Source organism: Primulina eburnea, chromosome 15 (assembly GCF_022965805.1).
Source record: "Primulina eburnea isolate SZY01 chromosome 15, ASM2296580v1, whole genome shotgun sequence".
Classification (NCBI taxonomy): Eukaryota; Viridiplantae; Streptophyta; class Magnoliopsida; order Lamiales; family Gesneriaceae; genus Primulina; species Primulina eburnea.
Genome location: NC_133115.1, coordinates 23,753,114 through 23,767,901, shown reverse-complemented (window position 1 = coordinate 23,767,901; position 14,788 = coordinate 23,753,114). Strand labels below are relative to the sequence as shown.

The 14,788-nt window shown below is 40.6% G+C and overlaps 2 protein-coding genes across 2 annotated transcripts; one reads left to right on the top strand and one right to left on the bottom strand.

The window, feature by feature from the left end:
• Window positions 1-2,935: 2,935 nt before the first annotated feature.
• Window positions 2,936-4,595, bottom strand: LOC140815565 (uncharacterized). Its single transcript, XM_073174644.1, has 5 exons — window positions 4,516-4,595; window positions 3,998-4,400; window positions 3,692-3,862; window positions 3,231-3,641; window positions 2,936-3,133 (listed from the first exon to the last, which is right to left on the bottom strand). Exons 1-5 carry the CDS (start codon window positions 4,593-4,595, stop codon window positions 2,936-2,938), a joined length of 1,263 nt encoding a protein of 420 aa, XP_073030745.1.
• A 9,292-nt stretch (window positions 4,596-13,887) lies between these two features.
• LOC140815564 (uncharacterized) lies at window positions 13,888-14,472 on the top strand. Its single transcript, XM_073174643.1, has 2 exons — window positions 13,888-14,016; window positions 14,140-14,472. Exons 1-2 carry the CDS (start codon window positions 13,888-13,890, stop codon window positions 14,470-14,472), a joined length of 462 nt encoding a protein of 153 aa, XP_073030744.1.
• The last annotated feature ends 316 nt before the right edge of the window (window positions 14,473-14,788 follow it).

Here is a 14,788-nt window from a genome sequence, read left to right as displayed (position 1 = left end):
ACTCTCTGACGTGCGTCGCTCTCCTCTGACTCCGACGAACTCCCGTCAGCAACTTTGTCTCCGACATCCTCGTAAGTTCTTTCATTATTTTTTTCTTTAAAATGTATGATTTTACCTCTTCCACCTCCGGAGCAAATGCGTGAGGCTCGCCTAGCGATGAGTCCACCGCGATGCGCTCCAATTATCCCTCTTCTCCTCCCCCGAGATGTTCTTTTACTCAATCTTCTTCGAACCCAAACCCAAAAATCAAAACCTTCTTCTTCCGGCCCTTCCTATGCTCTAAAAAAGGGCAAGGGCAAAGCCCGAGCTTCCTCCCTTACTCAATCTGAGACTCCAAGAGCTCCCTGGTTCGCTTCAATGTGCAGCACTATGCGCTCAGGAGCTGAAGAGGAACTCTGGAGTCTAGGCTCCATGCCTTCATCCTTTCCCATACTAATTCTCGGTTCCTCTAATAGGGTTGACCACCCTCCTCCAGGTTTCATCATTTTATTTCGAGATCAGGTTAGGAATGGCCTTCGCTTCCCCATTCTCTCCTTTTATATTGAAACCGCCAAGTTTTTTTGGGTACCCATCAACCAACTACACCCAAATTCTTTCCAGATTATAGCATTGGCCTATATCCATTTTAAAATGTACGACCTTCTTATTACCTCCATGATTCTCCATTATTTTTTTGTTTGCCGGCTGGGAGACAACGCCTTCTCTCTGTCTGCCCGGCTGAAATCTCGGTTCCTTGATGATATCCCTTCTTCCCAGAAGGGATAGAAAGGACGTTACTTTTTCATTCAACTCCTGGCCCACCTCTCTTGTTTGACTGGTTTCCTCCCTTCTCTTCCTACTCAACCTGCTCTTCCACGGTCCTATAAATTCGAGGAGCCATACACCTGAAGCCAAGAGTTGGTGGAGAGTCAGAAATTTTCTTCTTCTGCCCTCATCTTTGAGGAAAATTTAATAGCGTATGGGTTGAGTGCCCAGGCAGAGGACCCCATTAACCGGGTTATTGAAGAAGTTGTTGGCTTGGGCGCTCAACCTGGTAACTTACTAATCCGACCTTTTTACTTTTCTGTCTTGTTCTTTATTATTATGTAATAATATTGACCACTTTTCTTCCCTTTGTGCAGATAATTCAGAGATGCAAGAGGCCTTTGGAAGGAAATGGGCGGCCGAGGCTCAGAGGGCAGGTGCTGAGCAAAAGAAAAAGGTGAAGAGGAGGCGGCCCGACTTACTGAGTCTGTCTGGGAAGAGGCTCAACAAGACCGGGATGCGACTCGGGCGAGCTCCCAAGAAGAATTGGAGGATCATATTCCTCTCATTCAGAGGAAAAGAAAAGCAGTGACCAGCCCTGAGCTCGTCTTCCCCGGGCCTAATCAGGATGGAGAGCAGGGCACCTCCCGAGCTTCACACTCATATCCTTCTCTGCAAACTCAAGCGCTCCGAGAGCTTATTCAGTCCAGCCCGCCTACTAGGGCAAACGTCTTCTCGGAGGGAGCTACTCCGACTGGACTCCTGCTCCTCAAACAGATGGTGCTTCCAGTTGAGGAGGTGCATTTGAAGAGCTCCCTCCCCACCCCCAAACTCTTTGAAGGATCCAACCGGATTTGATCCGTAAGTTCTTCGATCTTCTCTTCTTCTTCTCTTTTTTTTTTGACTTTTTCCTTTGTACAGGTTGTTCAAATGATAATCTCGGCCTTTGAAGAGGTAGCTGCGGTGGCCACCATAAAAGGCAATCAGGCCCGGGCCATGCAAGAGCTTCACGATCAACTCGAAGGAGAGCTATCCCGGGTCCGATCTACTCACAAAAAAGAAGTGGTTGGCCTCCGCACTTCTTTGGATAGGGCTAACCAGCAATTTTCACTGTCTAAGAATGATCTAGAAATAACTAAAGCGGATCTGGAAAAGGCCATAGCTGATGCTAATGAGGGCCTTGTCCAAGAAGAAACCTTAAGGGTACTATCTCGGTCTTAGAACCAAGGACTAATTCTTTGACCAATGAGGTAGATAGACAGATTTCCAAGGCATAGGTTGCTGAGAGTGCCCTGAATGCGGCCAAACATAATCAAGATAAATGGCAGGCCTCCTTCCTCCAGTCTCCAGAATTCATGAAAGCCTTTGAAAATCGAGCTTATCCTCTTTTCAAGACCGGTTTTGACAAATGATGAGAGAAATTTGAAGAAGCCGGGCTAATTTCAGCGGAGAAGGAAGAGTTTCAGGACTTTGAACGAGACATAGCATCCTTTCCCAAGGATGCCGAAGAGGAGAAGGAGGATGCTCAAGAAGAAGAGCAGCCAGGGTCTAGCCCAATAGATGTAGAATAATCTTCCCTTTTTTAATTTCTCTTGTAATTCTTGTCTTCAGGCTTTTATTAATGAAATATTCTTCTCCTATAACTGTTTGCTTCAATAACTTGATAATAATTGATATATACCCGAGCTTAGAAATAATGAGCTTTTTCTTATTCATAAGCTGATTGTGAATCTTAATTCTTGTATTTTTTCTAAGTGTTGTAAAATAGCCGGTATTTTGAATAAGTACCCGGGATATTGAGCCCTGGGCCGGGGAGCTACTCTCGGGACTTCGAATGGTCAAGGTGCGGAGCCCTGGGCTTATGAAATAACCAGGGTACGGAGCCCTGGGACGGGGAATTGGTCTCGGGACTTATAGATTGGTCGGGGCTTTATACCTATCGGGTTTAGATATAATATTTATGCGCTTTCTGAGAAAAAAATAACTTCATTATGTATTCGATAATAATTATATCTTTAAGCATTATACTTTTTCAAATGAAATACATTCCAAGGTCGCTTGAGAGAGCATCCTTGAGCATCCTCCAGATAAAAATCTCTCGAGCTAACTTTTCGGATTATCTTAAAAGGTCCTTCCCACCGAGCCTCCAATTTACCCACATCCCTAGCTGGATTGACTTTTCATCGCCAGATCACCTACTTGAAAGTTCTCGGATTCGGACTCGTTTGTTATATGATTGCATAACCTGACCTCGGTAAGATTCCATTCGAATCATAACCCGCTCTCTCTTCTCCTCCACCATATCCAACTCCATTGCCCGGCACTGATCATTGCCATCCGGGTAAGATTCTACCCGGGCAGAAGATTGCCCAAATCTCAACAGGAAGAACTGCTTCAGAACCATACACCAGATTGAAGGGAGTTTCTTGACTAGGTGCTCGGGGAGTAGTCCCGTATACCTAGAGAACACTAGGCAACTCTTTCACCCAGTCTTTTCCTTTGCCTTGTAGCCTCGTTTTAAAAGCTTGCACGATAATTCTGTTAACAACTTCTGTTTGACCATTTGCTTGAGGGTAAGCAACAGAAGTGAAAGATCGAGTGATTTTCATTTCTTGGCACCAGGATGTGATCTCTCTTCCCTGAAACTTCCTTCCACTATCTGATATTAGTTTTGTGAGAACTCCAAACCGGCATACAATGTTCTTCCATTGAAATTTCAAAACTTCCTTCTCAGTAATCATTGCCAGGGGCTCGGCTTCTACCCACTTGGAAAAATAGTCAATGGCCACTAAAAGAATTTTTTTTGAGCCCGAGCAATTGGAAAGGGACTGATAATGTCCATCCCCCACTGATCGAATGGGAAGGATGACCATATAGGCTTCATTGGAGTGGCTGGACTGTGCAGAAAATTAGAATGATGTTGACAACCATCACATGCCCGAACCACTTGAGCAGAATCTTGACTCATACTTGGCCACCAATATCCAGCAAGCATTGCCTTCCGGGCCAACGCTACTCCTCCAAGATGGTCCCCACAACTTTCTTCATGAATTTCCCGGAGTACGTAATCCACCTCTCCCATAGATAAGCATTTGAATAGAGACCCTAGTATGATCTCCTGTACAAGATATTATTTAGAAGAACAAACCTGGGAGCTTGTCTCTTAATCTTTTGAGCCCGGACTTGATCATCAGGTAAATGGCCCTGGGTCATGAACTCAATGAGGGGTGTCATCCAAGCGTTTTATTTGTACTAGTAGCGATTCTTCCTCGGTAGAAAGAATGAGTCGTGTGAAAATTATTATTTCCAAGGTGCTCATTTCTGTCAGAGAGGCAGCTATTTTTGCCAAGGCATCTGCTTCATTGTTTTCCTCTCGAGGGACATGCTCAATGCTCCAATCCACGAAAGATTCTGCTTGAGCCAAAATGAGCTTCAAGTATTTGAGCATCCTTTCATCTTTGGCTTCATAATCTCCCTTTATCTGCTGGGTTACAAGTTGTGAGTCAGAATAAAGGATGATACGATAAGCTCCCGCTTCCCTGGTAGCAGGCATACTTGCCAGAACAGTTTCAGATTTTGCTTCGTTATTGGTCATCCGAGAGTCGATTCTCAAGGCCAATTTAATTTTTTCAACTGGAGGGCTATTACCACTAATCCTACTCCACATCCAGAGAGGCTAGACGCCCCATCAACAAAGACCCTCCACACCTCTTCTTTATCTTGTTGAATCATCTTTGAAAGAAATTTTGGTAGAGTTTGAGCTTTAATTGCCAGTCGGGGTACTCGATGTCATATTCTCCCAACTCAATTGTCCATTTTACCATCCTCCCGGAAACCTCATAGTGAGTCATGATTATCTCGAGAGGACTGTTGGTGAGCACAGTGATTGGATGAGACAGAAAATAAGTCCGTAATTTTCGAGCAGTCATGATCAGGGATAGAGCTATCTTCTCTAATTCACTATATCGGAGCTCGGCTCCTCTGAGAGCGTGGCTGACTTAATAGACATGCATCTGATCATAACCTTCTTCCCGTATAAGCACTGAGCTAACATCATATTCTGTAGTAGATAAGTAAACAAAAAAATTTTCCCCAGGCTCGGGCTTCACCAGGACAGGAAGTCCGGTCAAATGGCTTTTAAGATCTTTGAATGCTTGTTCACATTTATCATCCCAACCAAAATTTTGTGCCTTCTCGAGGATTTGAAAGAAAGGATAACTTCTATGTGCAGATCGGGAGATGAATCTGGATAGAGCAGCAATTCTCCCGGTTAGCTTTTGCACCTCTCGGATGGTCTGAGGTGATGACATGTCTAAAACGGCTTTTACTTTCTCGGAGTTAACCTCAATCCCTTGGTCAGTAACTACAAAGCCCAGAAATTTACCACTCTTTATTCCAAAGATGCGTTTGGCAGGATTGAGCTTAATCCCATAATGTCTGAGAGTGGCAAATGTTTCTTCCAGATCAACAATAAAACAAGAAGCCTCCTGCGACTTAGCAAGAATATCATCCACATAAACTTCAATGTTTCTCCCCAGCTGTTTTGCAAATACTCGGTTCATTAGTCGTTGATATGTGGTTCCAGCATTCTTCAGTCCAAAAGGGCATGACCACATAACAAAACGTGCTACCTGAAGTAATGAAACTGGCCTTGTCCTGATCAGCTTAGGCCAGGGGAATTCGTTGATACCCCTGGTAAGCTTCTATAAAGCTAAGCAGTTCATATCCAGAAGTAGAATCTACCAATTGAACAATCCGAAGAAGAGGATAATGATCTTTGGGGCAGGCTTTATTAAGATCTCTGAAGTCCACGCACATCCTCCACTTCCCTGTAGCCTTAGGGACTAGTACTATATTCGAGAGCGAGGTAGGAAATTGTACCTCTCGAATGTAACCATCCCTCAATAGCTCATGGACTTGCATATCAATTACTTTATCCTTTTCTGGACCAAAATGTATTTTCTTTTACTTCACTGGCTGAGATCCCGGAATGATATTGAAGCAATGCTCAGCCACCTGGGATGAGATGCCTGATAATTCATGTTGATACCAAGCAAAAACATCAATATTAGTTTTGAAACATTTCAATAGATTGACCCGAGTGGATGAGTCAAGATCTCGGGCCACCCAGATCTCCTTCCCGAACTCAATGCCCACCATCTCTTGCTCTTATTTTGCTACAAAATGTACCTCTTCTTTCTCAACATTACTATGAACCATTCCCTTCTTCTCCCTCCTTAGCCTTTTTTGATCTATCCTGACTATTTCCATATAAAATTTTCGGGAAGAAGGTTGGTCTCCCCGGACTTCCCCCACTTGACTTCCGACTGGAAATTTTATCTTTTGATGGTATGTGGATGCAACGTCCTTTAATTCATTCATGGTCAGTCATCCAGAATAATGTTGAACGATGAGGGTGCATCCCCGACTATAAAAGAAGTCATAACTTTTTTCCTTAACCCCCCAGTACCAAGGGGTAAAGGAAAAATAATTTCTCCTTCAGGTAGGATGCACAGCATGACCCTCAAAACCAAAAAGAGCTGTTTCAATCGGAACCAACTGATATCCTTGCAAATCCATCTGCAGTAGAGCCTCCTTGAAAATGACATTCATAGAGTTTTCCGAGTCAACAAAAACCATCATAATGTTATAATTAGCTACCCTAGCTTGGATAACCAGGGCATCATTATGAGGAAGGATGACACCCTTGAGATCCTCCGGGCCAAAGCTGATAACTGATTCACTCCTCCTCCCTCCTACCACCTCCATACAATCTCTTCTACTCCTTGACTTCCTTACCCGATTTGAATCGCCATCAGTAGATTCTCCAGAAATCATTTTTATTACCCCCAAGACAGGGGGTGATGCCTTCTTCCTCTCGGGCTCCGAATTATTCCTCCTACTTGGGGCATCTTTCGAGTCCTCCCGGGCACTGGGCCCTGACTGCCGAGTTGTCCAGGGTAGAAATCTCGGCCTTTTACTTGGTGGATTATATCTGTGGGCAGCAGGTGGGACATAATCTCTTTTCAGTGTCCGGAAGTCCTTTGTCCCTGCTACACTCTTGGACATCCCGGTCCCGAGAAATTTTCAAGGGCACATGATGAAAAAATGCTTGGGGTTACCTCTTCTCTGTCCTCTCTCCTCTGGTTTAGGCACCCGGTCGCCCTTCCCTCTCCTCAAAGCCTCCCTCTTCTGCTTCTGCGCCTCCTCCATATTGATTTACTTTTCCGCCCGGGCCAATAGATCTTCGAAATCCTCAGGCGCTTTCTTGGTTATCGATCAAAAAAGTTCCCCTTCCCGTAAGCCCTGAGTAAATGTAGTAATTTTTGTCTCGGGAGCACAAGGGGGGGCATCCAAAGAAACTCGGTTGAACCTCCTGATATAAGCCCTCAAACTCTCTTCTGGGCTTTGATTCACTTCAAAAATATAGAAGGCAGTTTTCTTGTTTTTTTTTTTTTTGCTGCTACTGAAATGGTCCAAGAATACCTTATGGAAGTCCTCGAAGGATTGTATACTCTGAGGGGTCAGTCCCTTAAACCATCTCTGGGCTGAGTAAACCAAAGTGGTTAAGAACACTTTGCACTTAATATTGTCAGCATAACAGTTCAGCACGACCATATTTCAAATCGGGCCAAATGCTCCTCAGGGTCAACACTGCCATCATAGTATTTGATTTTAGCAGATTTGAAATGCCCGGGTAGAGATTCTTGAACAATGGCATCCACAAAGGGGCATCCTTTAGTGATTATCCGAGCATGATTCCGAATTTCCATTTGCCCCTCCAGAACTTTCATCTTCTGTCTCAGCTCTTCAAGTTCCTCAGCCACAGTAGGAGCCTTAGAACTAGCAATAGACTCTCTCTCCTCCATTTCTTCCTCTCGCTCCTGCTCCCCTTCAGGCTGTGTAGCATGATGAGAAGGGGCCCTTATTGTTACGACCTTCTCTACTGCATTGGATATAATTTGAGCCGACTCTTCAGGGGACAAATTAATAACAGGTGGAGGTCTTGTGGGCGGAGGACCACCTTGTCCAGAGATAAGTATATCATCTTCAGGAACCCGGGAAGTGTCTTGATTTGTCCTTCTTGTAATAGCCATATCTATGTCTTGAGCTCAAATTCCCACAGACAGCACCAATGATGTGATCCGAGTGATTTGGGTAAGCGGATTCAGGGCAATCCACTGAATCGGATGAAAGTTTTGTTTGGGAAGATGAGCAACAAAATATGGCTTCAACTACAACCTGCAAACAAGAATATAAACTCATGAATGGGCGCTGAAGTAGTGTCCGGTGTGGCCAGTCCGATGCTCAAGTCAGCACGTGGAAGGTGATGAAGATAACCAGCGTAGTTATATAGAGAAATAAATGCTACTAGTAAATATATGTGTGAATATATGCTGTTGAATAATAATCAATGAAAGAAGAACCTGATATTTATAGGAAGGAAGGCAATGAGTGACTTCCTGTCATGCTGCCCTAATTTTCAATCGTCTCACATCTGTAGGATTTTGTCAGGAACGATTATCAAGACAAGATCTTACCTACTCAAACACTTGAGTACATTACTGTTATCGAGGTAGCCTGGGTAGAAATCATCCGGGAGCTTTGTGTGAGAGCCCGGGCTTTTGATAACTCGGGGATAAGATGTCCTGGGCATTCACCTGCCCGGATCCTGATGAACTCTTCCTACAGATTTACCCTGAATTGGGCTATCCATATAATATCACAGCTCATCCATGAACCGTGCTCTAATGTGGCTATCACCAATAGTCGTATTCGTATTCCGCCCGGAGATGAGGGGAAAACAACATTTAAAACTAAAGATGGCTTTTTATGGTCGGTGATACTTTTTGGATTGCCTAATGCACCTTGTACTTTCATGCGTCTAATAAATCAAATTCTTCAACCATTTATTGCGGAATTTGTAGTAGTATATTTTGATAATATTATATTTTTTATATCCAAGATGACTACAAGAATTTGAAAAATCCTAGGGAATTTCTTTCAATCCTGCGAAAAATAAGTTGTATATCAATCGACTAGTCATCTCATATTTCTTGGTTTCATAGTGGGAGAAGATGGTATTCAAGTCGATGAAGCCAAACTAAAAACTATTTTAGAATGGCCTGTGTAGGTGATCATCAAGTCAAGTTATGGTTTGTGTTTTATTAAATTTTATATAATAAAAAAACAAAATTTTATTTTAATGATATTTTATGTTTTAAGAAATTATGACATTTAATTTATTTGTATACCTATGTAAGGTGTATAGATAAAGCTATTAAATAAACTATGGCACTATGAGGTTTACGAGTCACGTCGATCATAAAATTCATTTAATATGTATTGTATATCTTAAATGGTTCATAGTCAATTGATCCGCCTAAAATAATGATAAAAGTCGTTCAAGCTCGAAACTAACATCTGTGATGTTAACCCCACGTTTCATTAGTATGGGCATGAAAATGTCTCATCATACAGATGAATGTTCATATGATAAATCATTGAGCAACCCTCTGTCAGACTTTCCAAGTGATTATCACTTATCGAGTGGATTAGTCTATAGTTATGGTTGTACATCATTAGTTTTTGACTCGGGATTTTATAGAGGATTTACGTACTAGTGTTGCACTTTGGCTCGTTTACCAACTATGTTAAGGTCATCAGATATGAAGATGGGTACAGATTCGAATTACGTTGGAGTTGATGCATTGTGTCGAGGATTCACTGCTCACATACAGGTGTATCCTTTGTGATCTGATGACATAATAGTACAAAGAATCTCTAGCCAGAGTATGAGTTGTCCTTTAAGGAAAATTGTTTTCCTAGTTACACAGACGATGCCACTATGATTACTCAAAGATACATTACATCGTTTTTGAATTCATATGCAACTCTCGTATACCAATGGTTGCAAATTTGATCGACATATGTTTTGCAGGAATTGTACTATACTCTAACAATAACCTACTAGTTCTTGCAGAAATATAAGTGATACATAGAGGATCATGAGGTGGTGCTACTAAATACTCTTTCCCTGATCAGATGGACACAATTAGAACTGAGTTCTGACTTTTTGAGATCAAGGTGTAGATTCACATAATATGGCTAATAAGGATAAGTCCGTATTAGAGATAAATTTTATCTGAAATCACATGAGTTGTGAACTCAAAAATACACACACAAGTAGAATTTTAATATTATACTTTGGAAATTTCAAATTACAAATTCATAGATAGTAATATACTTCGGCTGCATAACTGATGAAGTAAGATACCGGTTTAGACTTCGCATTTAAAAAAACGTGCTTGACTTTAAATTTAAGTAACACGTTACTTCGCCATTCAAAATTTTTCAAAGTAATATGTTATAATTTGTTTTTAAAATCTTATTGAAAGTCTACTACTCGTTTTTCTTTAAAATATATTAGAAATTTTTTTTCTTTAAAAACTTTCGGCCAACTACTTAAAAAATCTTATTGAAACATCTACTACTCGTTTTTCTTTAAAATCTACTGGAAATTTTTTTCTTTAAAAGCTTTCGGCCAACTACTTAGACATATAAGTAATTTTTTTTTGCATCATTTAAAATAACACAATCGACTATTTTGCTCAGAATCCAATACGCAGTGCAAAATATAAAATCGTAAACCGTCAAACCAAAATCTAAAACTAGAATTTTTCAAAAAACATAAACGTCTTAAATCCTCTCAAAAACCGATCATAAGAAAAAATTAATAAAATATTTAAAGTACTATAAAATCATAATAGTGCGGAAAACTAGCATTGGTCATCGGGTTATGTGCACCATCAATCCAGCCAGTTCAACCATCAAGTCCTCCCATATCATCATAAACATCCTCACATGTATCATTCTCACCAATTGAGTCTAACGACTCAACAAATCTTAGCCGTTATAACAAGTAATACATATACATCCACAAGCAACAATGAAAAATACTTTTAACAAAGTATCTTTTCATGAACATGTATAACTTTAAACTTTTTTTCTTTCATCGTAACCTTTTCTTTCATGATATACATATATGTTTCTTTTTATTGAATTATATCATTAATTGTGACTTCCATTTCAGCTGTTGGTCGATTGATCAATCTTACGTATAACCATGGTACGAGACTGTGGTGATATCAACGACACTCTCATCATCAACTGAGTATGTCCTTACATATCATCATATCCTTTCGTATTCGTATTTGTGTTAGTCTGTAAGATCTAGAAATTCAAACAACGTAACCTGACTAAATGCAAATCTAGAGTATTATTAAAAACACTTAACTAAATGTTTCAAATGCATTAAATGCATGTTTATGACATGATTACATGTTTTACTGCATGATTTACTAGATTTCATATAATAGGCCTTTTTGCAGTATTCGATACTCGAACGAGGAATGGAGAACAGAGACAGTTTAAGGAATTTTTTTTATTAAATAATTATTTTTAATTATTTAAAGGTGATTTTTGAAAATAAGGATTATATGGTATTTTTACACGTCGAGCCATATTTTAAACCAATTTTCAATTTTTGGCAAAATTGAGGACTTTTGAGGACTCGGGTAATATTTTTAAAAACATACAAAAACAAAATCTTTTACATGCACGTCATTGGGCTTGATGGGCCTGTTTAGTAGAATATTTGGGCCTAGGTCACTACACTTTTGTATATCAAGATTTGGCTCATCTCTTTATTATTTCGCATCATTCCACACACCCTAAAACCATAGCCTCCCTCCCCTCAACATCACGGCTACACACACTTGCACACATCATCAGCTTTTGGTCAGGTTCAAGGTAAAAGTGAGGGAAAATCATCTCGTTCCAACGTTGTTCGTTCTACATATCTTTCTTGAGATTTTTCGAGCGTTTGGACGCAAAGGCACGCCCTAAACCTTTGTTTTCTCATCATTCACATTATACTATGAAATATTTATTGATCTTGCATGCCATATTATAGAACCACTTATATGAATTGGTTTACATGGTTTTGACATTAAATATCTTTGGAAAACTTGTTTATGGCTCAAGTTTTTGACATGGATGAAGGGGCTACCAGGTTTTGAAGGTTAGGGGGACGATCTACAGGAGGTTTAGAGAGGGTTTAGGTGGAAATATCTTATCTGGAACAAGTACATGTAGGTGGCTAATCGGACTTCACTTTTTTGGCTCGGTTTGGATGTGTTGGAGGCAATCGAGTTTTGGCAAGGGGATTCTATGAATAAGACCGTTTGAGGCTATGGTTCAGACTCTGAAGTGTCTGAGTCGAGGTCCTTGACATCCAGTGCATGGTTGGTTCAAAGGGCTAGGGGTAGGCGCACGGTTGGTTTGAAGAGGGTTTTGTTTTGGAGTGTCTAGGTCGAAACATGCACGTCCACATGCATGGGGCTGTGGTCCACGGTTATATCAGTCCAGGATGGTCCAATCGTGGTCTAGGAAGGTATAGTTTGGGTCTGGTCTGGGCTGGTTTGGTGTAGGGTCGAGTTTTTTTTTCTTGAACATGTAGCTAGGGATCGGTATTCTAATGTTTTGAAAATTCCAGCAACTTCCAGGTGCATTTTGAGGGTCTTAAAAGGTTTGGTCTAAGTGGTTTAAGGTCTGGTAGGGCGTGGTTATTTCATGGTTTAAGTTTGGGAAAGTTTGGTTGCGTTTCGGTTTGATTCGAGTTAAAATGGGACTCCGATCCAAGTTTTAAAACGAATTATAGAATTTAATGCATGGGCTCGATTTTACATCTAAAAATGATTATAAGTATGATTTAAGGTGTTTTAATAATTTTGGATGGATTCGGGTCAAAATTTAAGGCCCATGGGTACAATGGTCAAATTAAGGTTTCAGAGACAAAATGATCATTTTACACTTAAATTGAGTTAGGAGTCCTAACAGTGCCCTGACAACTTAAAATTCATTTTTAAAATGTTTATTTTATATGAATATGGAAATTTTTTGAAAAATGCTTAAAATATGTTGCATGCATGGTTTCAAGAAAATATATGTATATTTATGAATTTCTATAAGTGATGAATATGATGACATTATATGAAGAGGTGATTTGGTTGTGATTAATAAAAACACAAACACGAAACATGTAAGGCCAAGGCTCAGTAAATCGATCCATCGACCAACAGCTGACACGAAAGTCACAAATAATGATCTGAAATCAATAAATAGAAAACGAATATGTATATGATGACGTGATTTGAATATGAATATGTTTAGGTTTATATTATGTTTTATGAAAATCATGAAAGTTATTTTAATTACAGTATTTTTCACTGTTTCTTATGTATATGTATTTCGTTATACGGTTCAGGTGTGTTAAGTGTTTAAACTCACTAGGTATGATTGATGCAGGTGAATATGTTGTTGAGGAGACTAGAGGTGCTGAGAACTGAGTGGACTGAGCTGATGGGGCACGAGAAGCCCGAGGACCTTGCGGTTCTTCCGTAAATTATGATTTTATAAAGGTTATGATTAAAACACTATTTCAAAATGTTCGTGATTTTTATGATGTGATAGTTGACATTTTTTAGTAATATGTTGGTGTTTATTTTAAAGAGTATCTTTAAGTTGGATTATCGTTTGAGAATTTCAACTGTAGTACATCTTACTCAGTAGTTGGAATTATTTTATGGAACAAGTTTCGAATTTTATAAGTTTTATGTGTATGTTGGTTTCGGCCTAGGCTTGGAATATTTTTTTAAAAAAAAATCAGTAGTTTAGTAGATGTTTCATTAGGTATCAGAGCAAGGTTTCTTGTAGAGGGTTGTGCCACTGCTAGATTCAGAAGATCAGTCATCAAGCCTCAAGTCTGTAAGTTTTAATTTTTTTTTTATTTATATCACCTGCATGTTTACATGTTATTATGTTTAAGTACATGTTGATATGTTTTTAGGTTAAATGATTTAAAAGCTAGATTGAATTGCATGTTGGTTACATTTAGAATTTGGATTGTATTAAGACAATATGCCTCCCAGACGAGCTCCTAGTACTGACAGGCAGGATGGCATTCCTGGAGATGACAGAGCTTTTTTCCACCACCATCACCAAGAGATCCTGCTACCCGAGTTTTGAAGGAGTATCACAGCTGATGGAGCAAGCTCAGCAGGCTCTAGACAGCAGCCCGATATGTATGAACAGTTCAAGAGGTTGAATCCGAAGGGGTTCAGTGGCACCACCGACACTTTTGTGGCTAAGGGTTGGATCAGGTCCCTAGAAGTGCACTTTCGATATTTAGACATGGGGGATGTTGACAGGGTAAGATGTGCCACCTATATGCTGTGAGACGACGCGTCCTTGCTGTGAGACGACGCGTTCTTGCGGTGCGAAGGAGCAGCTGATGCAGTGAATTTAGCTACTCTCACATGGAACCAATTCAAGGACCTCTTCTACGGCAAGTATTTTACTGCAGAAGTTAGGGGGCGTCTGATTAGAGAGTTCATAAGTCTCCGACAGGGTGACACATCTGTTGCAGAGTTCATCCAGAAGTTTGATAGGGGCTGTCACTTTGTGCCCCTTATTGCAAGAGACGCTGCGGATATGTTGAGGCACTTCATGGATGGCCTCAGGCCCACTATTCGTATAGATTTTATGCTGATGAGATCGATAGATTATGAAGCGGAAACTTCTTGTGCATATCAGGTGGAGAAAGCACTGAGAGACGTCGATGTAGAGATGCAGAGGAAGAGGCATAAGTCTCAGCAGACTTCATAGCCCAATAAGAAGCAGTTCACAGGGCCTCCTAGAAATTAGGGGCGGCAGAAGCCCCAATGTCAGTTTAAGAATCCGGGGCAGCAGAAGTCCACTAAGAACTCAGGTGGCCCGAAGCAGGAGGAGAGACAACCATGCAAACAATGAAACTGTTTTCATTATGGTAAATGTATATGGGGAACATTTAAATGCTTCATCTGCAAGGAAGAAGGTCACAAGGCTGCTGATTGTCGAGAAACAAATGACCCACTACTGACACAACCTATGTAATGAATGTCGAGGAGGCAGAAGCGGGGCCAGACACAACGTTGATCATTTG